This window comes from Pseudoliparis swirei, chromosome 3 (genome assembly GCF_029220125.1).
Source record: "Pseudoliparis swirei isolate HS2019 ecotype Mariana Trench chromosome 3, NWPU_hadal_v1, whole genome shotgun sequence".
NCBI classification, from domain to species: Eukaryota; Metazoa; Chordata; class Actinopteri; order Perciformes; family Liparidae; genus Pseudoliparis; species Pseudoliparis swirei.
Window position 1 is genome coordinate 4,364,493 of NC_079390.1, and position 22,167 is coordinate 4,386,659.

At 43.2% G+C, this 22,167-nt stretch overlaps 1 protein-coding gene across 3 annotated transcripts in view; it reads right to left on the reverse strand.

Moving 5' to 3' along the window:
* Positions 1 to 3,331, reverse strand: part of cadm2a (cell adhesion molecule 2a) — a 277,677-nt gene extending 274,346 nt beyond the window's left edge. For all 3 annotated transcript variants that reach the window (XM_056411898.1, XM_056411899.1, XM_056411897.1), the window contains exon 1: positions 2,936 to 3,331. In XM_056411898.1, coding sequence (XP_056267873.1) covers positions 2,936 to 2,996 — 61 coding nt within the window. In that variant the 5' untranslated portion in view covers positions 2,997 to 3,331. The remainder of the gene's footprint in view (positions 1 to 2,935) is intronic.
* Positions 3,332 to 22,167: the final 18,836 nt, after the last annotated feature.

A 22,167-nucleotide genomic window follows, 5' to 3' on the forward strand; every position in this document is an offset into this window, starting at 1 on the left:
GAGAGAGAACATCTTGTTTCTCCCGTGTAATCAGCGGGCTCTGCAAACACACACACACACACACAAGGCCGCTTGTTATCAGAAGCTTTCCCACGCTGCTGCGGCACAAAAACTCCACGCCGCATGGAACGGGAGGATGAGGCGAGGGGGGAATGGACGGAAGTACAGAGAGGGATGGATGGAGGGTCGGCCTTCAGCGGCTTAGACTCACCGCGGGGATAAACACATCCCTCGGCGGGGGGGAGTTTGTATTTAGGCTAGGCGAGATCAGAGTTCAAAAACAGGCACAGAGCAGCGGAGAGATGAAGCGGCAAGCAGGCGGCGCACGTCTCACAGACTTCTTCGCTGGGGAGGCTGAACATTCCTCCTCCACATCAACTCCTCTCTTCTAGAACATCTCCCTCGTTCTCCCTCTCTCTCTCTCTTGCCTCCGTCTCTCCCCATCGCCTGCTGCTCAGCCCCGATCTCTTACGTAAGAGCCACATTTGCATAACAGGCGTTTTTTTCTTTTCTCCCTCTCTCCCTCTGGCTCCGAGACACACTGGATAATATGTTAACAACTCGGGCTGTTGGTAAACAACAACCTCCATCACAACACTCTGCGTTCACACTGTATATATGGAGAGACGCGGCGGCGCGCAGGTCGTCTGTGACGGGAGATTTTTCGGCGTGTCTGGATCTCTCGGTGCCAGCTGGCGCCGGGCCAGAGGGGCGGAGACTAAACAGCTGTCGCTTACAGGGCGCACGGATGCGGCTTTTTTCGGCTAGATGGACCCGGTTGGGGGTGGGGGGGGCTGACCCGCCCCCCGCTGTGTGGAACCTATACAATAATAGGTCTTGCACTGCGAGATGACTGTTCAAATCAAGCAGCCTAGTTTTATCCTCTTCAGGGTTAAGGGGAGAGTGTGTGTGTGTGTGCGCGTGTGTGTGTGTGTGTGTGTGTGTCCGACGTGCACTCGGCTGTAACCCGCACCGTCATGTCTTTACTTAGGCCTCTTCAAACGGGAGCTAAACAAACATGGCACACACACATTTGCAGGAATATTATGCAAACACACAAACACACACACACACACTCGTAATGAGAATAAAAGGCCCCTCGTTACGTCAATGAATGCGGTAGATATACCAGATACCTCATAACATATCAATTAATTAAAGTCAAGAATGGCCTTAATCATGTCTGGCTATTGAGGAAGGACTCACTCGCTTTCATGTACACACACACACACACACACACACACACTTCAAAGAGACAACAACAAATGATCAAGGGAATCAAGCACAACATTTCTCTCATTTGGGATTTCTCATTTACGTGTGTAGCAGACAGGTAAAGTCAAGATGCTCATGTTGATAAATCAGCGCTGATGTATTAAATGCATCTTTATTTGATTTGAGGGGCATAAAGTGGACTTTAAAACACACACAACTGAAGCTCAGTGTGGTATGTCAGATGTCTAACTCGCATGAATGCATCTTATTGGATTTCCTTTGTTGGCCAAACTATCCGGAACACCACTGGGTCGTACTCGCCTTCAAAATAAGAGCCCGATATCAACACAACAGGGTCTAATCATGTATAGTTGCAATGTGAGCAATCAGAATCATAATAACCTTCAGAAACGTGGCTCTGTGAACTTTTATCATCACGTCTGTCTTGTTTTTTGGGTTTTTCTTGGGTTGATTGTAATGTTTTCTCGAGATAAACGCCTCTTTACACCGCAACTACGGGTACAAATGAGGACACGCTTATGAGCATAAAGGAAACTAAAGAAGTTGAGTATAGTGTTTGAGCAAACGTGTTTTATTATGTTGTTATCTGTTCGAGTTCCACTTTAATACGTAGAAAATACATTCAAACGTCTGGCAGACAGGTGGGCGCAGCTCACCGTGACCTTGACCCCCAATGTCACCTCATGCTCAGGCTAACAGGCGGCAACAGGCTTGTTATCGTATAAATAAGAAATCGAGATAAATAAAAAACATATTGAATGTTGAATTTTTTTAATTCTCATCTTAAAAACGTGAGCAAATATCCAGACGTGCAGCATTGTGAGTATGGGCAACGTGATGCTGATGAGAGGAAGAGACACATCTGGATATCACAGGAGATCATATCGGAAAAATCAAACGTTAAATGGAGAACGTTCAAACCTGTACAGCTGCTCCTACAACTCACGGAGAGGTTATTGGCCAAAGCACACACACGCACACACACACACACACAACAGCAACAGACACCACACCTGCACAGGGGAAGAAAAGAAAAAACAGAAGTCCTAAAAGAAAACAGCGCTGTGGAGTCAGAAGGCTCTGCATTGCGATCAGCTCCAACGCACCGAGCCGGTGTCTCCGTGACTCATGCGAGTCTAAAACAACCGGGTCGGTTACTTCATGTTGAGGTGTGTCTTCCTATAGAGCATGGTCTCTCTCTCTCCCTCCCTCTCTCTCTCTCTATTTTTCTCTCCTCCTCCTTTTTCATTGCCACTCAACGCATCATGCTGCTCAGGCTGTCGTGTACAAATATGAAAATATGATTCCCCGCATTCCTGAACATTAACGTCCAAGAGACCCGAGTGTTACTGGACTCTCTCTCTCTCTCTCTCTACCTCCATCTCCATCTCTCCTTCTCTCTCTTTCCTCTCGCTGTTCCACATCACGCACGTTTCGTTTGCATACATTCAATGCACGTCCACGCGCGTGCAGGCGCAGACACGCATTTACTTCAGAATGAGAAACCCCTGCGAAAAGAGAGAGAGAGAGGGAGAGAGAGCTCCGCATCTTTTCAGCCGGGACCCGCGTGTGACCGCGCGCGTGCTCCTGCCCCTCTGTACCCTGCCCTGGTGTTGGCCTGTAACAATGCGCGCGCGCGCGGCCCCCCCACACACATACACACCACACGCACGCGCACCACTCGTGCACGCGGACTCACCTTTCAGAAGAATCCCATAAATAGTGTAGAGGGTGAAAATCAAATGACTCTTGAGATTCATCCTGCCTGCTGCGCCGTGCCTCCGCTCGCGCCTCGCGCAGTAACTTCTCCTCGCGCGCGCTCCCCGGGGCTGTGGACCTCGTAGCGGACCGGACAGCTATCCAGGTGGAACTCGGGAGGAGTGCGTCTGTTAGTGGCGCGCCTCGGAGGGGTTTGACACAGCCGACTTCACGACCCCCGGAAGCCTGCGTCGCTCGTGGGATTCTCACTCGTTTTCAAAACGCGGTGGTGCTGCGGGGCGTGAGGTGGAGGCTCGGTGTGCGGGCGGTGCGAACCCCGGGAGAAGCACTTGTCCTCCGGTCACAGAGTGGATGCTGCTGCCGCTGCTGCTGCTGCTGCCGGTGCTATACTGCCTGCCCCGCTCTCGCTGCTGCTGTGGCGCAACACGTCCACGGCGCACCGAGCACGAGTGGATTGTTTGAGTCCCGCCCACACAGGTTGAGACGGACGTGGAGGGGCAACCAATCACGGGAATGCCGAGGCTTTACCGTAGTGGGGGCGGGGCCGGGGAGGGAGGGGGCGTGGCTCCAGCGCTCCGAGACGCGCTGCAAAAAATATCAAGTTCAACTCGTTGAGTGTTTAAAAGGGAGAAAAAAAGCCCAAATGGGAAGATGAAAAAAGACACAAGCATGTCCCACTAATTGACATATATGTGTGTGATATTCCTAAAGTGAACTGTTTTTGGAGAACATTTTTATTATTTGTATTTTATATTTCTACCTTTTATCTCTTTCCACTTCCTCCCCTTCAAAATAAAAGTTGCTCACCTCTCGGCTTTTCTGTTAATCTGGGGGAAAGTTTGGCGACAACAAAACGGCGTAGGCTACTCTCAAATTTAGACTCGCGGACTAAATCCAAATATGTTCATAAACTCCCATATATTTATATTTCCAACCAACAAACACACATTGTACAGTACTCAGTTCTCTAAGAACAGTGAAGAAGAATATGTGTTCTACTTTGTACTGCAACTGCCGCACATCAGTTTCTTTCTTGATAGTTAAACCTGTTTAATGTATTCCAGTTCTATCTTATTTGTTCGCACAATTAAAAAAATAGATATAGCTATTAAAAAAAAAAGCATCTTCATGCACAGCCACTAAGCACACACACACACACATACAAACGAAAATAAAACGTGTGGAAAGGGAAAGGAATGTGCCAATGCCTCTCCAACTACCTCAAAGCAAAATGAATTCATGTAATGCACTACTAATAACAGAATTTGCATAAATATCTGCAGCATGAAGAGCTACAGCACGTCAATTATGCGCATCAGCAACTTGCTAAACTCGAAACATGCTGCAGGTGTTTTCATCTTTTGCAGTGTGCGAGTCGAAATGGGCTCACGATTCAAAACGGAGAAAGATGCACGCAAACGTGCTTCCGGGTCGCGAGCCGTCCGTCCACGTGACCCGGGGGCAACTCGGGTGTTGAATTGCTCTGTTGATGGTGGTGATCCGGGTTACGGGGCTGTGACGTATTAAGGTTGACAACCGCAAAAAATTGTCTTGGGGAGGACAATCAAGAGAGGTGGAGAGGTGAGGTGGGATGTGATGGGACAAGACGGTGTGAGGGGGACAGGGGAGGGAGGGAGGAGGGGGGGGGGGGGGCAGTCAAGGATCCTTAGGACTGAAATGGAGAGAGAGAGAGAAGGGGGGAGAGAGAGAGAGAGATCACAGTGCAGGGGGTTGACGAGTCAGCGGTGTACAGTTTATAACTGAGCTCTGTGATGCTTGACCCGGTTATTTCAATGTCTACTCTGTACGTTCAGAGAACTGAGAACACGAGGGGTAGAATAACATTTGGATATTTTGGTTTTTTTAATGTATCGCAAACAGTGATGAGTGCAGAGCGGCGAACATCAGCGAGCCAATGAGGCGCGCTCTCATTATCAAGGTTTCAAGGAGTCCACAGTTTAGAAATAACACTATAATAAGAAAGAAAAAATACAAAAGAAAACACTATACAGAAGGTGGTAGTGTGTACAGAAAGATGCTCATATGTACAGTTTTGGATGCAGTTATAATGCAATATGCAGATCAAAGTCAATGTTAACTAGTGGCCAAATGTGGAACTACAACTCGATGCTAATGGACTCCATCGGGGGAAAGAGATGTTGTTTACATCCATGGCACGACCCGCCCGACTGTGTCAACAGAGCACGGAGATGCTCGGATTACAAACACACGACGTCGTCGCTCTCCGCTCAGGTTGCCATGACGCCGCGATGTATTTACATCTTTATCTTTGCATGAACGCGGTCAATGTCGTGCAGAGGACCTTTCAGCACTTTGAGACGTCCTGTTTGTGAGATCCGAGAGAACGGGGCTCCAGAACAAAGTGCTGTGTGATGCCACATGAACTTAAGAGGAAGAGGATTATAATGAGCATGTGCGAGGGTATGATTTAATAACACCGAGCCCACAGAACTGCTTTGAACTGTGTAATTATTCTACGTATAGAATGTAAAGACATCGTGAGACGGATCTCTGAGGGGCATCACAAGCTCTGCGAGCGGAGGCTTTATGAATTAATAAGGTGTTGTTAGTATAAAAAAATGTTGGCCAAAGTATTTTATTGTGATTGAAACGCAGAATTATTATTATTATTATTATTATTATTATTATTATTATTATTATTATCTTTATTTAAAAGGGACCATGTACAGTTAAAAAATAAATGTCACCATTTGATGCACCATGTACCAGATTGTAGCTATACAGCTAATTTGCATCTGTAGTCTCTTGACAGACCATAATAAACATAAAACAATCACGAACATAAACAATAACAAACATAAAACAATAACAAGTGCAGGATAAGACACACTACAACAGTGTATGTGGTAAGAAGAAAACAAAATACACACAATGCGAAGCTACAGCGCAGCACATTGAAAGTATGTAATGCATACTATTAAAAGTCATAAAAAACATTGATAGTAAGTAATAAAACACATTAAAAGTAAGTAATACAGTATTTGGCAATCACATACTGTATCACAGTGCGTCTCATCTTTCATGTCACATTTCTGGGGCAGAGGTCTCTCTCTCTCTCTCTCTCTCAGATTGCATCTTTAGCTTGATTGTAAAAACAGCCTATGCATTATTTATTAAATTATCTTTGCTCATTAGAAGTTGCCTACCTATGCTAATACCCACCCGACTTCAATTCAGTCGCATATCAACCGGCGAGAGCCGCATAGCAGGAAGAGTTCTCCCACATTAAAAAGATAAATGCGAATGCCGCAGGTAACTTTTTCAGTTTAAAAAGTTTGACAATTCGGAAAAAAAAACCGATGACATGGAGTCCAGTTATTTTATTCATTATAACTCACCACCTCGTGTTCTTCCTCCGGTACGTTAACCCTGTTGTGCCCTCTCACACAAACACACACTTGTTAACTTGCCCCCCTGTTTTCCGTAAATGATCCGACTGCGGACGGCGCGCTATAAATAAACTTGACCCGACTCGGCCCGCTGATCTCATTTTGGGTCAATTCACTTTAAGAAGGGGGTGCTGCACACCTCGTAATGGCTCATTTCACACTCCCAAAATTGGTGTGTGCCATCACTAGAGGCATAGCAAGGCACACCACTGGGTCCTCTCTCAAAAAATAAAAGTGCATCGGTGGATCCAGGGGAGAGGCCAGTCAGTGAACTGATAGAAACAGCACATTTGAGTTTCCACCTCAATGGGGATTGTCCAGATGGCAGATAGACCAGTTTCTGTCACACACACACACACACACACACACACACATACTGTACACACACACACACGCACGGTCACTAATGCACACCCACCTCTCACAGTTTCAAGTAACCACCACCTGCTCCTGGCTGGGACCATTGTTCACTGGTCCACCTAATGTAGGCTGACACCCGTTGCCAAGCCGAGGGCCGAGCACGTTGGCTTCGGATGGAACAAGGCGGGGCCATGACATAGAATCCCCGCAGCTTTTATTTTGAAATTTGATTTCATCCACGTATGTGTGTGTGTTTGTGTGTGTGTGATTGCGTGTTTGTCAATGCTGTACAAAGCCATCCACAATAACAAATAAATATTGATGAAATATAAGATGAAATATTTTTAGAAAGGACATATATCCCCTCAGCTTTTATTTTTGAAATATTCTTTCATCCACATATGTGTGTGTGGGGGGTGTTTGTCAATGCTGTTTAAAGCCATCAGCGATAACAAACGTGAACTCGATAAATAAATAATGATGAAATATTTTTAGAAAGGACATAAATCCCCTCCGCTTTTATTTTGAAATATTCTTTCATCCACATATGTGTGTGTGGGGGGGGAGGTGTTTGTCAATGCTGTTTAAAGCCATCCGCGATAACAAACGTGAACTCGATAAATAAATAATGATGAAATATAAGATGAAATATTTTTAGAAAGAACATAAATCCCCTCTGCTTTTATTTTGAAATATTCTTTCATCCACATATGTGTGTGTGGGGGGTGTTTGTCAATGCTGTTTAAAGCCATCCGCGATAACAAACGTGAACTCGATAAATAAATAATGATGAAATATAAGATGAAATATTTTTAGAAAGGACATAAATCCCCTCCGCTTTTATTTTGAAATATTCTTTCATCCACATGTGTGTGTGTGTGTGGGGGGGGGGTGTTTGTCAATGCTGTTTAAAGCCATCGGCGAAAACAAACGTGAACTCGATAAATAAATAATGCTGAAATATAAGATGAACCATTTTTAGAAAGGACATAAATCCCCTCCGCTTTTATTTTGAAATATTCTTTCATCCACATATGTGTGTGTGTGCGGGGGGGGGGGGTGTTTGTCAATGCTGTTTAAAGCCATCCGCGATAACAAACGTGAACTCGATAAATAAATAATGATGAAATATGAGATGAAATATTTTTAGAAAGGACATAAATCCCCTCCGCTTTTATTTTGAAATATTCTTTCATCCACATATGTGTGTGTGGGGGGTGTTTGTCAATGCTGTTTAAAGCCATCCGCGATAACAAACGTGAACTCGATAAATAAATAATGATGAAATATAAGATGAAATATTTTTAGAAAGGACATAAATCCCCTCCGCTTTTATTTTGAAATATTCTTTCATCCACATGTGTGTGTGTGGGGGGGGGGTGTTTGTCAATGCTGTTTAAAGACATCAGCGATAACAAACGTGAACTCGATAAGTAAATAATGCTGAAATATAAGATGAAATATTTTTAGAAAGGACATAAATCCCCTCCGCTTTTATTTTGAAATATTCTTTCATCCACATATGTGTGTGTGGGGGGGGGAGGTGTTTGTCAATGCTGTTTAAAGCCATCCGCGATAACAAACGTGAACTCGATAAATAAATAATGATGAAATATGAGATGAAATATTTTGAGAAAGGACATAAATCCCCTCAGCTTTTATTTTGAAATATTCTTTCATCCACATATGTGTGTGTGGGGGGTGTTTGTCAATGCTGTTTAAAGCCATCCGCGATAACAAACGTGAACTCGATAAATAAATAATGACGAAATATAAGATGAAATATTTTTAGAAAGGACATAAATCCCCTCAGCTTTTATTTTGAAATTTGATTTCATCCACGTATGTGTGTGTGTGAGTGTGTGTGGGTGCGTGTTTGTCAATGCTGAACAAAGCCATCCAGGATAACAAACGTGAACTCAATAAATAAATAATAATAAAATGTACGGACTAAATATTTTTAGAAAATATAATAAAATAAAAGAAAGAATTGTACAGGCGTGCCATGAATGCATTGAGACATTTCTTTTTCTCTCCTATTTGCATCAGAAAGAGAGAAAATTATGCTCAAATTCAGTTTCAATATGGAGATGCGACTGAACGGCTGAAAGACTGGTTAAAAGAAAATAAACAGATTTTAATTTGACACATTATGTCTCCTTCACACCTTCCTTGGACTTGTGACATCTCCTTATAACATACAGTTTAGAAGTTTGTGGTGTGACATCTGGAAGCGTGTGGGTGTTGTTGCCTGGATTTTCTTTTGTGTGTGTGGGGGGGGGGGGGGGGGGGGGGTTGGAGTTGCTCTAATTTCTGAAGCACTTCCCCTGCCATCCATTTTTCATTTTCCCATTGCCTGCTTATGACTATCTTACTTCAAGCAACAACAACAACAACAACAAAGCACCTGCTGGATGAGTTGATCTGGAACAGCTTCTTTTTTCTTCTTTTTTTACTTTGGTTTATTTGATAAAAGACAGCGAACAATAATAAAAACATTTCTCTAAATGTACCAGTTAGCCAAGAGGCTATTTTACATCTGTAGTCCCGGAAAAAAACAACAACAAAAAACACAAGATTACACGTACAATGTTTGTGCAATATTTCCACGTTCCACTAGGTGCACCAACAATTAAAAGTGAGAATAGCGAGAACTCTTATGAGAATGAAATGACCAACTGGTATAAAAATACGAGCTGTTTAAGAACTACCGGGGCTCATTTCATTATTCGCGGTGATTTTTTTTGAGCAAAAGATTATTCGTGCAGTTTGGCATAAAATGATTGTTTTGAAGACACACGCCATGTAAATTAATCTGCGTGCCAACGAAGGAAAAAAAAAAAAAGACATTCAGTCAAGAAAAAAACACACACATTTATAATCTGTGCTCCTGCACAGGTGGCACGAGGAAGGAAATGAGATGTGGCCAATACGCCGCACCAGTAACTGGAAAAAAGGTCTTCACAGACCAGTAACCGCTACCCAGAGTGGATGTATAACTCCAGTATGACACGCAGGCAGACACCTGGTTTCTCTTTCGGGTTTTTCCCCTTCCTCTCCCACTGCGTCCTGCAGTGTAAACGACCTTTCCTTCAGATTTTGGCAGCCGTGATGTGCCACAGAGACCGGAGCCATCGAAGAGCTTCCAGGACCACAAGTGGAGAGAGAGAGAGAGAGAGAGAGAGAGAGAGAGAGAGAGAGAGTCTCTTCCAGCCAAAAGAACACAGACACATTCACAAAGCTCGGTAGCAGAGCGCTGAGATTAGAGTGGCCCGCCGATTGTTTCGGTTCCACTCAGAGAAGTGGAAGAAAGAAGAAAAAAAAAGGGTTCCTCGACTAAACTCTGAGTACAAAGACGTTCTATGAACCGGCCTCTTGTTAACGAGAATGTGCAGCACGGAGGTGTAAAAGAAGCCCGACACACTCTGACTCTTACAAAAAACATACACGGCAGTACAGCCACATATATATTTATATATATTTTTTTTTTTGAAGTGTCACTGTTTGATTTGTAGTGTTGGCTGTGTTGCTTGGTAACTAAGGGCGAGTTCATATCCGGGCGTATTCACCAACAGGGCATTTACCGTGAGGGGCTCCAAAGCTGTGTGCTATTTGGCAGCGAGGCTTTCAAAGACAATACCGGCGTGGTTCTTTTGTGTCTTTTTTTTCTTTCTCTCGAGCCCATTAACTATGAATTGTGAGTACTTTACCTTTTTGTTTTCTTCGGTACAAACTCAGTTTGTGCTCCTTCCATTTGTGCTCCGAATGGAAGGGGACGAAAAGATGAAAAGAAAGATGTCGTTGTTAGTGGAAAGCATAATATTCTGTAATGTGTGGTTTTTAAGTAAGTATGGAATAACTACAGCTCACATAATCATAACCATACACCACTGGACTCCCCCATCCACTACAAACATTACTATTCCGTCTAACAATATGGTCATACTTATATAATACTCTCCAGTGAAACCAAGAGGGAAGGACAGCGTCATGTGACTGAGAGCAGAAGTGAGTCAGACGGCGTAATAGATCCTCAAAAAGATGACACGGAATAATAGAGGCCACTTTATTTTTTTAACTATTTGTTTGCGTCATATCACTCGACAGAGTTAAATATTATCGTATCGGACGGTCTTCCGGAGAAAGTTGCTCGCAAAGGAGCAATGCGGGGAGAAATGTCTTCAGCCTCCGTTCATAATTCATGAAAACCATAATATTAACATTACGGGTCTGACGGAGATGAAACATTGATGCGACTCCCCGTGAATATTTGTTCTGGCGAATGAGATTTGACTACGCAGAGAATTATTGTAGAACGTTTACGTGTGACGTCGATTCCTTTATTGTGTGTTTTGTAATGGTTGTGTGTGGTAAAGACACTTCCTGGGTTGCAGTCATGTGACCTGCAATGTTCAATTGTGGCCCCTTCGCCAACATCACCCGACATAATTAAACGTGAATTATAATACACACAACTATTCTCCATACATCCATCATTGTTATCTGTCATGTGCGCCACTTGTGCATTGTTACCTTCGCATTGAAAATGCGGAAGGTTGTGTTTTGATCGCCGTGTATTTGTAAGCGTGCGTGTTATTCGCATAAGTCAAAAAGTATTAAACCGAATCGCATGAAATTTGGTGGGATGATTGGTTATTATCCGGGGACCATTTGATTAGATTTTTGGAACGATCTGGTTAAAGGTCAAGGTCAAGGTCATGAAAAAGGTCAAAATCTTCTTTGAATCGCATGAAATTTGGTGGGATGATTTGTTATTATCCGGGGACCATTTGATTAGATTTTGGGATGGATCGGGACAAAGGTCAAGGTCATGAAAAGGTCAACATCTTATTTTTACCATAGCGCGGTCAATTTTTATCCAATTGGCATGCAACTAATGCCAAAATGTTCATAATTCAATGCCCAATCTTGTGATATGCGAAGGTATGCGCTCTACCGAGTGCCCATTCTAGTTTATCATGCAAACAAAGTAGTTTTGTATATTTTCTTATTTTCTATTTGCATGTCTTTGAGATGTTTCAAAAGGGCTATTGTTAGGCTTAAACACATTTTTTGTTAAACTCCAAAAGTAATTAAGAATACAGTTTAGTTGTATGATGATGTCGTCTTTTAGGAGACCGGGTTACATACATTGTTCTCATATATGTTGCCACTCTCTCTCTCACTTTCCATTACGAGGGGAAACCCTGCTGAAGCTAATTGAAAAAGATGACACTATAATATATTGTATATTACTATTATATTATCTTTATTTAAAAGTTAAAACATAATTGTCACCATTTGATACTCTGTACCAGATTGTAGCTACACTGCTGATTTGCATCTGTATTCCCATATTTTGATGCTAATCTTCTTTTTGGATCAAAAATAATGAGCATGTTACTTGCGGATCACACTGGTATGTGTGTGTGTGTATGTGTGTGTGTGTGTGTGTGTGTGTCCGTGTGTTTGTCTTTGCGTGGGTATCAATTGTATTCATGAGTTTGGAATTTAAAAGGTCAGAGTCCTCTTCCTGGATGTTTTGTTGCCGGGTGAAATGCCACATTATGTCTCGCTGGTAGTTCAAACTCGACTTGTGTTGCTGCAGTAATTTCAGAGACAACACCTGAACCAGCGACATTTGCATATTCATACCGGATTTGCAGAGAGGCGTGAAAGTATATTTTCAATAGTGCTGGCCGAGTTTTGACAAATCCACCCCCACCTCAAAAAAAACCCGGAACACAACCGCGAGTTGGCTAGCAAGAAGGATTGATTCTCATTTTTGTTTGCACAAAATGAAAAATGAAGGGCAAAAGTCGGACGTGTAAGAAAACACTGGAGTCTAGTCTGGCCTGTGTTCTTGTGTTTTGTTTCTGCCTCCGTCGGTCTTTTTGTCGTTGATGTGTTCTTGTGTCTGATTGCCTGTACGTCTCTTGGACGGAGTGCATCACCTGATTCAGTCACATCCAGATTGGCGAGAAGAATCCAGAGCTGAACACACCAACTGCTTTCCTGGCAGCCGCGGGTACGTTATTAGTCCATGTGAGTTACATTTCCGTGTTTGATTGCCATATCCAGCTAAGCGGTATACCAATGATGCCAAACCTGTGGGAGTAAAAGCTGAAGATGAAGTGCTAAAAAATAAATAAATAAAAAAAGCTCCCGATGCTTCAATTTCTCCCAGAACCGCACTCTGTGGTGATGATGAGAAAACAGATTACGGTGGCTGGAAGATGAATTTCTGAACATGACACTGGATGATAACTCGTGGTCGTGTTTGTGTTAAATACATGAAGAGAAATGGATATTTGGTGCTTTATCTATATGGAGAAAAGAAGAAAAATGCAGGATATGTTGAGCAATATAGGAGTCTCATTATCATATATATATATATATATATATATATCAAAAGAATATAATATACCAACAGTTCTCAAACAAATATTTAAAGTTGCTTCTTTGATAAATATAGTTGGAACTATTTTAACATTTTGCCCGATGGGCAACATCAGAGACCCAACACACACACACACACACACACACACACATATGAACACACACACACACACACACACGGTTACATGCTCCATCGTTTGTCATTTACTTGTCATATGAGTGACTGTCCACAGCTGAGGTACCTAGTTGGGCCAGAGGCCTCTCGCTCATGCAGAACCACACAAATGCCACGTGCACCCAAACATGCACACAAGTAGGCGACTACACACACACGCACACACACACACACACACACACACACGCATGAACATACACCGAAGCCCGGGTGTAGACCGAAACCCAACAGACCAGAACTTGCACAGATTCTGGGATGATTCAGTGAAGTGGGCCTCCTGAACACACATGAACAAGCAGACACACACACACACACACACACACACACACACACACGTGCACACTCTCTCTCTCACTCCCGAGCTCCAGCCTCTAGGTAAGGGAAGGCTCACGAAATTGAGTTCACGGTGGTCGCTTAGCAATGTTGAGCAGAGGGTGTGCTATCAGGCCAAATTGTTCCGGTTCCTCTTGACTCCCCTCAATTCCGTTTGAGTGTTCGGAGGTGGAACGGCGGCGCGGCGATCTGGCGTCACTGACATTTAGAAAAAGGAGGAAGGGGGGAAATAAAAGGCCAAAAAGTGAGAATTTATCAGCTCCTCACATAAAAGAAGCTGCAACGTGGCGAAAGGAGAATAGAGGAGATCTTTGCTCTGAAAAAGACAAGTGTACTTGTTCCACATACTATTATTAGACTTTAAATATATCTTTTCTTAAGAAAGTTCAAAAATTCTTTTACTAGTTGCTTAAAAAAACAATTGTAAAACATTGAAACAGGGAAACGTTATAAAAGAATCAATTTGCTTTATGCATAATGCAACAACAACAAAAAGAGAAGTTAACTCCAGATGCACCAAATGTTCCAGCAAATAAAAGAAAACATTGTCTACGCCAAGAAATGAATTTTAACAAACTAAAAACAAATCGTGGATATACAAACTAAAAATGAGAGGAAAAGTGTTCTCATCTTTCCTTCAGCGCGAGGCCATATGGTCTGTGTCTCCAGTCTAAAAACTTTAAAGTGGAATCTGGAAACCAAATGTATGGCTGCAGTCTGCATACAAATGCTCCCACAGTTCTGAAGCCCCGAGGGTCTGTGTGACTAATTAGCAGATAACATCTTCCAAACTTCACTCTCAGCACTTTTCCCCCTATTTGCTTGTTTTTAATTCATTTGATTTTTTTTTTTACGACGACAGAGGTAAGTGTCGGGACATGGGTAATTTGGCAACTCGTCCATTCTTCATCTCTCATAGTAAAGGACAAATATAACAGGCGGAGTTGGAGGGTTTTTTTTCTGCCCGTTGGGGGGGGGGGGGGGGGGCAACGCTGAGTGCACACAATCTGCTAATTCCTGGCTAAATGTACAATCTTGTCTCATTCCCAAATGTCACCTTCAAATAGCCTGCCAAGAGGAAGTTTTTGATGTGAAGAGCAATTCAATTTGTAGCTGATACAGATACACAGATGTGTGTGAGTGTGTGTGTGTGTGTAGGTGTGTGTGTGTGTGTGTGTGTGTACGTGTGCATGTTTTTATGACGGCCAGAGGCTGCTAGAAAGCCTGGCTATTAGGGATCCAGATGTTTCCACTGCATCCCTGGACAGAGAGTAACAGAACACACTGGACGTCGAGCATGAACTGTGTGTAGTCCTATGTTGAAATGCCATTGCAACCGTTTTGTTGTGCATCAATAATTGGTTATTGATTCTTATCAAGAACAACATGTTTTTTTATGTTGCCGTTTGGGCTTCTTGGAAATGGCTGAGCAATCATTCCAACTGTGATCGCTGAGAATCCAACTGTTTGTTTATCTCTTTTCCCCCCCAAAAAATCCTTCCTCAGAAACGGACTTTATCTGCCATAACCAACTGTTCCCGCAGCCTCCGACCCATTAAGTGTAGATAAGACAATGCCCACACGCTTATGGAGGCTATTTTTCTCCACGTATTGGCCTTCCGTCAAAACTAAGATGTTTTTTCTCGATATTGTTCTCCCGGATGGATACATTTAGAAACATGCACTCATGGCAATGCATTGCTGATGGAGACAATGAAAGCTTTTTCAAAGATGCTGATGCAGTTGTAAACCTCTCACAAATATGGCAGAGACACTTGACGCTCATGAGACTCTCTGATCAACAGTTTAACTTCCCGTCGCTCTAACTTCCTTCGTGATCATTAACCTGGCAGTTGGGAACAAACCTCACACTGAGACTCGGCTTCCTGTCTCTGTGTCATGTGGCTTTCGCCGCTTTAGGAGACTTTAGCGGCAGGTTCTGAGTCTATTAACTGCGATGGAGGAAGTGTACATGGAAGGAGATTACGACTGCTTATTTCCCCTCCAAGTAAATAAAGGAAAACAATGTTCACAAGCCACAGATCTCCGAAACACTCTGACACTGAAATGGCATTTATCAGACACACAGATCGAGCATGATTCACTTTCCCTCAAATGCTAACTCATTTTTTGTAATGCTAAAAACGTCCGATAGCTGTGTAAATATCTAACGTTAGCTAAATAAAAAAGTAAATACATTCTACAAGTAGAGCCAGATCGGCTTTTATCAATTCACATGACACTCCCAACTCCTCCAAAAAGAGGTGGTGGGATGGGGTGTGAACCTGCCATCATCACGTCCAAATAGAGGACAGGAAATATATATACGATGTCCAACCGTTGGCGTAGCTCGTACATCGGCATCTTTGTCAAAAACATACAGGTGAAGGCAGGTTGAGCATGTTTTTTTAGCTCACAGTGTCCGATAGCTGTGTAAATATCTACCGTTAGCTAAATAAAAAGGTAAATACATTCGACAAGTATAGCCCGATCGGCTTTCATCAAATCACATGACACTCCCAACGAGGTGGGGGGGGCCATGACCACGCCCAATTAGAGGACAGGAGATGTATACCACTTCCAACCACTAGCGTAGCTCGTACATCGGCGTCTTCGTTATAGAGTATCGTTGGCATCACTCGTTGGGCCACAGTGATTAGCACTGCTTGTCAACAGACATATTGTAAACTGAAAAAATATATATGTGAAGGCAGGTTGAGCATGATTTTTATCTCCCAATGTCTGATAGCTGTGTAAATATCTACCGTTAGCTAAATAAAAAGGTAAATACAATCTACAAGTATAGCCCGATCGGCTTTCATCAAATCACATGACACTCCCAACGAGGTGGGGGGTGGGGGGGGGGGGGCATGACCACACCCAATTAGAGGACAGGAGATGTATACCATTTCCAACCACTAGCGTAGCTCGTAAATCGGCGTCTTTGCTATAGAGTGTCTTTGGCATCACTCATCGGTGAAGGCAGGTTGAGCGTGTCTTTAGCGTGTTTCTAGCGTGTCTTTAGCGTGTTTCTAGCGTGTCTTTAGCGTGTTTCTAGCGTGTCTTTAGCGTGTTTCTAGCGTGTCTTTCGCGTGTTTCTAGCGTGTTTTTTGCCCGCAATGCATTACACCGTGAGCAGAAATCCACTTTTATAGATACAATGTCAACTTAATCCTCCTGTTACCTTTAGGGTCAATTTGACCCCATTCAATGTTTAATGTCGGTGTTCTTTGGGGTCAATTTAACCCCAGGCTGTTTTTCACTGTGTCAAACATATAAGAAATATCAACTTTTTTATATATTTAAAGGGCTATTTAGATAGTCAACAAACAAACATAAAGTACCTCACACTTAAACTTGGGAAACAATATTAATTCTAATAATTTTCTGGAGGTTTTAATTGCTGGGGTCAAATTGACCCCGAGGGTAAAATATGTTAGTAAATGTTAAGGTAACAGGAGGGTTAAGGAAGCTCTACAGTACTATGGTGGACATCCACTGAGGAGCTAGCTGCTTTGTAACTTCAGATATAGTTGCATCAGTCCATCAGTCAATCAGCAAACTTGAGTTTCAATGTAACGATGACAGCAAATTCAATAATGAAGTCACCTAATCTTCAGCTGTCGACACATGCTCTCATCTCTCAGTTCTAAGATGGGTAATGCAGGGTTATTACTAAGACCTCTAAGTATTGCTTTTTAAAAGAACACGACTTTTTAATAATGTGAGCTCCTCGAAATAGTCAATATATGTCAACGGTAACAATGAATGCCAAGAAGTCTGGGGAAAAAGTATTTTTTTGTAATGTTTTTCGAAAGTAAGTTAGCATTTGTCCCCCGAGTAGAGAGAGAGAAAAAAGTGACAAATTGTAGACTCCAATTTAATGTCAGGTTCATAAACAGAGAGAAACATATTGTCGTGGAGTTCGGGTAGCTGACAGTTCGTTGGCATCCAGATGTGGATAACCTCGAGGCAAACGGGGGAGTGGAGTGCTGGAGCCACGAGATAAAGCGCAAACGTCGGTACGGACATGAACACATTCACACTTGGAGCGAAATGCTAATTAATCAAACACTGCAATTAGACACAAAGCCGGATTACATGCTGTCGCTATCACTACAAATGAGCATGATTATAAAACTGAAGCCGAGAAAGCAGTTTAAGGTCACCGGAAAAACAACTCAAAAGGCAAAAGAAATTAATTCCCTAATCCCTATTAGGCGATTGTAAAAGTATGTGTTCATGTCTTCTTATGTGGGGCCTTTCAAAACATTTTAATTTGGCTTTAAAAAAAAAAGAAACGCTGTCTTCAGTTGGAGAGCGATCATTCGCTGCCAAAGAATTATGGTTCATTCATCTTTAGATCAATCAGGATTTGGACTTCTAAAGGCTGTCATATTTACTCACAGCACTCCCACCTCTATATTGTGTCTTCCACAAACCAGAACTGGCAACGCCTACATATATATCGCTGCCTTTGCAAGCCGCTATTTATAATTCATCCTTCCTTCTGCTTGCTAATTCATCAAAAACGGCTCCGTTGCTATTGATTAGGATTCTAGCACCACCCATCTCGGTTCATATGTGTGAACTACAGCCAGCTGGTCCGCACCGATCTGGCGGCCCACACAGACTGCTGATTGAAGGAGCCACGACGTCTATCCAAAATCTGATCCAGCAACCTTTCCTCCGACCGGCGAGCGCTGAAGCAAACTTAAAGATGCTGGTTAGTTTCTGTGTGGGCGCCATCGCCCCCATTAGAGTGAATACACTGTTGAACTCTGGCCCTGCTTCGCTCCAGATCTCATCTTCTTCGACAAAAGCAGCATTATTAATACCGTTCCATAACGGGGGGAAAGTGATTGCTGAGTAAGAAATCAGCCTTTTTTTCGGTCATTCCTTTCCATACAAGGCTGCATTTTGCATTGTTTCGCTGTTTCCGGGGCAGTTTGTGTGGCCGGATGATTCATAAAACCCATGTAATATTTTGTCACTTGCTTATTTAGTGGTAAAAAACCCTCATCATTCCAGCTTTAAAAAAAAAAAATGACGTATGTATATTACAGTGCATTAGCTGTAAAAATTAATTGCTTGATGAATTACATTACAAACATAATCCAATGTAATCCCTCCGTCTGCGGCACTCGGGGTGTTCCTTCTGTCTCTTTCACAATAAGGACGACTATCTTTTTTAATAACTTCTGAAAGTCGGCCTGTTCAAATATTATCATCTTTCTCCTTTTTTTAAATGTAGTCTATTTCTTTTTCCTCTATTTCAAGACAAACTCGCTCACTGACTTTGAACCTATTGCTGTACAAAAAAAGAAAAGTGAGAAAAAAAAGTGACTCAAATTCCTCAAACTGCGGCAGATGGAGGAATGAACCGATGTAAACCGAAAGGCTACCCGAGCTAAGCGAGTTAGCCTCACTGGCTGCGAGTGCCGGCGCCATCAATTCTCATGCGAGTGAGTGAAAGTCAACACTTTAGTGTAATTCCCGTACTTAAGGCAACCTCAAAGTCAGTTATGCAATCAACCCGACTCAGGATGCTGGAGCTATCGACAAGAGGAACTGCGTGTTTAATGATCTCCTCCCCTCAGCACAATGAAATGTAATGTATAAAGACATTAGTGGGCTAATAACAATATTCTTGAATTATCTTTCTTCAATGGGCTCTCATATCGTTTAGCTTGTATTCACATGTTTCTGTCCAATGATGCGTAACACTCGCACAGTGAAGTCATCTGTTACAGATGCAAAGTTGTTGGTAAGCAGCCAGAGCTTGAACTCATCAGGGGGGTTTGAAGGCTGCCGGGGAAAAAAAGGGAAAGAAGAGAGATAATGGGATAATATATTGAGCGAGGGCACAGTTATGGTGGATTTGGTATGGGGGACAGGTGAGGCCTAACCCTACGGAGTAAATAGAAAAAAGAAGAAAAAAACCGCCTCGTCAGGGTAACTCACCTCGCCTGCCGAGACCCAACATACCGTCAGCACCTTTTTTTCTTTTTTTTTCTCGCTGTGTCGTCAGCTCACCGATATTGAATTGGGAATTAGAGCCACAACGAATGGAAGAGAGGAAAAAAAATAAATCATACGGGACCAACAAAACAAAAAAACAGTCACTCTATGCAGTAACGTGGTCATCCACACCTTTACTGATGGATGGAGGCTTTCAATTTTCCCGTGTGAGATGAAAGAAATATCAGTTTGTTAAAAAATAACTTTTTTTATAGTTCTTGCACAGCATACAACCCGAAAGAGATTATACAATCTTCTTAAATTATTTTTCGGGAATACATCTATGACTCAACCTCATCTATATAACTCTTAAAACAATGACGTCTCTTTCGTCCCTGTTCATTCTAACCTCTTTTCATACTGCTGCTTCTTCTCTTGCCTGCCTGTATATGTCGGGTGTAAAGCACTTTGAACAGCACAGACAAACATGCCTCGCCTTGTGGGTGAGGAGCTGTTCTGTCGGCTGTGGGTGGATGAAGTGGCTTCATGGGGGCTGTGGGCAAAAACAGAGCGCGCCAGAGTGCTGGCGTTATCTAAGATATGCCAGTAGAGGTCATTAAAATGATATGTGATGCTTAATTTTGTGCATCTGAATGAATTATAATTATAGGTGAAAAGTCATTTTAGATGTTTTTTTTTTCCTCTTCAAAGGCTATACATGAAGAAAGGACTGATCCCCTTCCCCCAAACCTTTTTCCATCACTCTTTTATTCCCTTTATTCTACATTTCCTGTATTCTCTTTAAGCTCTGGATTCCTGTGTTGACATGTCCTGTGTGTGTGTGTGTGTGTATATCTGAGATGGAATGAATGAGTGTATGTGTCCTAACTTGAAGGTGAAAGAAAAGGGCATGCAGTGCCGAGGCCCCGCCCTCTTCTCTCTGGTCTCTGGTGGGAGGCACACACAAAAAATGAAATTACTTCTTCCTGCAATATCACCAATCTGACTCAGCAGCCAACTCATTGTTCTTTTCTCTAGATTTCTATTGCTCTCTAGTCGCCTCTTAGTATCATCCTTCGCTTCCCCCCGTGACGCAGCACGGTGCACGGCCGAGGAGATCGACCACACGGCGCTGTGCGTTTAACTGATACCTTCTGCTCCCCGAGCAGCTCCCTCCACACGCCATCTCTTGTGTTTTCTCCCCACGTGTTGTGTGCTGTTGATGGGCCACGGAGAAGAGTCATTAATTCCCAACGCAGTGCGAGAGAGAGAGAGAGGGAGAGAGAGGGAGAGAGAGAGCACAAACACGCCAGAGGAAAACAAGGACTGAAGCATCCACAGCTCTGCATCCTTCTGATCCGTCAGCCAAGAGAAAAATATCCCCAAGGGCCACAGCTCTCCAATGTGTGTGTGTGTGTGAAGAGAGAGAGATGCCGTGCAGGAGACAGAAAGAGAGAGAGAGAGGCTGTGCAGGAGACAGAAAGAGAGAGAGAGAGAGGCCGTGCAGGAGACAGAAAGAGAGAGAGAGAGGCTGTGCAGGAGACAGAAAGAGAGAGAGAGAGAGAGGCCGTGCAGGAGACAGAAAGAGAGAGAGAGAGGCTGTGCAGGAGACAGAAAGAGAGAGAGAGATGCCGTGCAGGAGACAGAAAGAGAGAGAGAGAGAGAGAGGCTGTGCAGGAGACAGAAAGAGAGAGAGAGAGAGGCTGTGCAGGAGACAGAGAGAGAGAGAGAGAGAGATGCCGTGCAGGAGACAGAGAGAGAGAGGCTGTGCAGGAGACAGAAAGAGAGAGAGAGAGAGAGAGAGGCTGTGCAGGAGACAGAAAGAGAGAGAGAGAGAGAGGCTGTGCAGGAGACAGAAGAGAGAGAGAGAGAGGCTGTGCAGGAGACAGAGAGAGAGAGAGAGAGGCTGTGCAGGAGAGAGAGAGAGAGAGAGAGAATGCTGGCTCAGTTCATTCTCAGGTATTGTTCCCCACTTGGCTCCTTTGGGGGGAAACTGACATCCAGCTCATCACACTTGAAAGGAGTGACACGGGGGACCCTCAGATGTCGGGCGGTGCCACGGACCCTGAACGCCCCTCAGAAGGCTGTCGTCAGCAGCGAGCAGCTGTGTGATTGTCCGATTAACCTCAGTATCACACAGTACCCAACATCAATTTTTAAACAGAATAAAATCAGAATAAAAACAATATACAGTATCATAAAAAAAGGTGAGAAGCCATACGACAAAAAAGCATAAGTACACATCTGCACGCACACAAATCTATGTTGTTTAGTTTCTATGTGTTCAAAAACACCTCCCAATCTGGTCACATCATGACCTCATTGAATCTCATTCTGAATGAGATATTTCAAAATGAGGCAACTTTGACGACTGAATGATCCATTCATGAAAAGGTGGTCTTTGTGGAGTCTTGATACAACCTGCCTACCCACCATTGTGCCGGTCTGAATCATATCCAAAGCTCTCCTGTCCACTAACGACTGATATATAGACTTAAAAATATCACAAAAACATGTCTGACATGCCACCAATACATCTGGACTAAAGTGCGA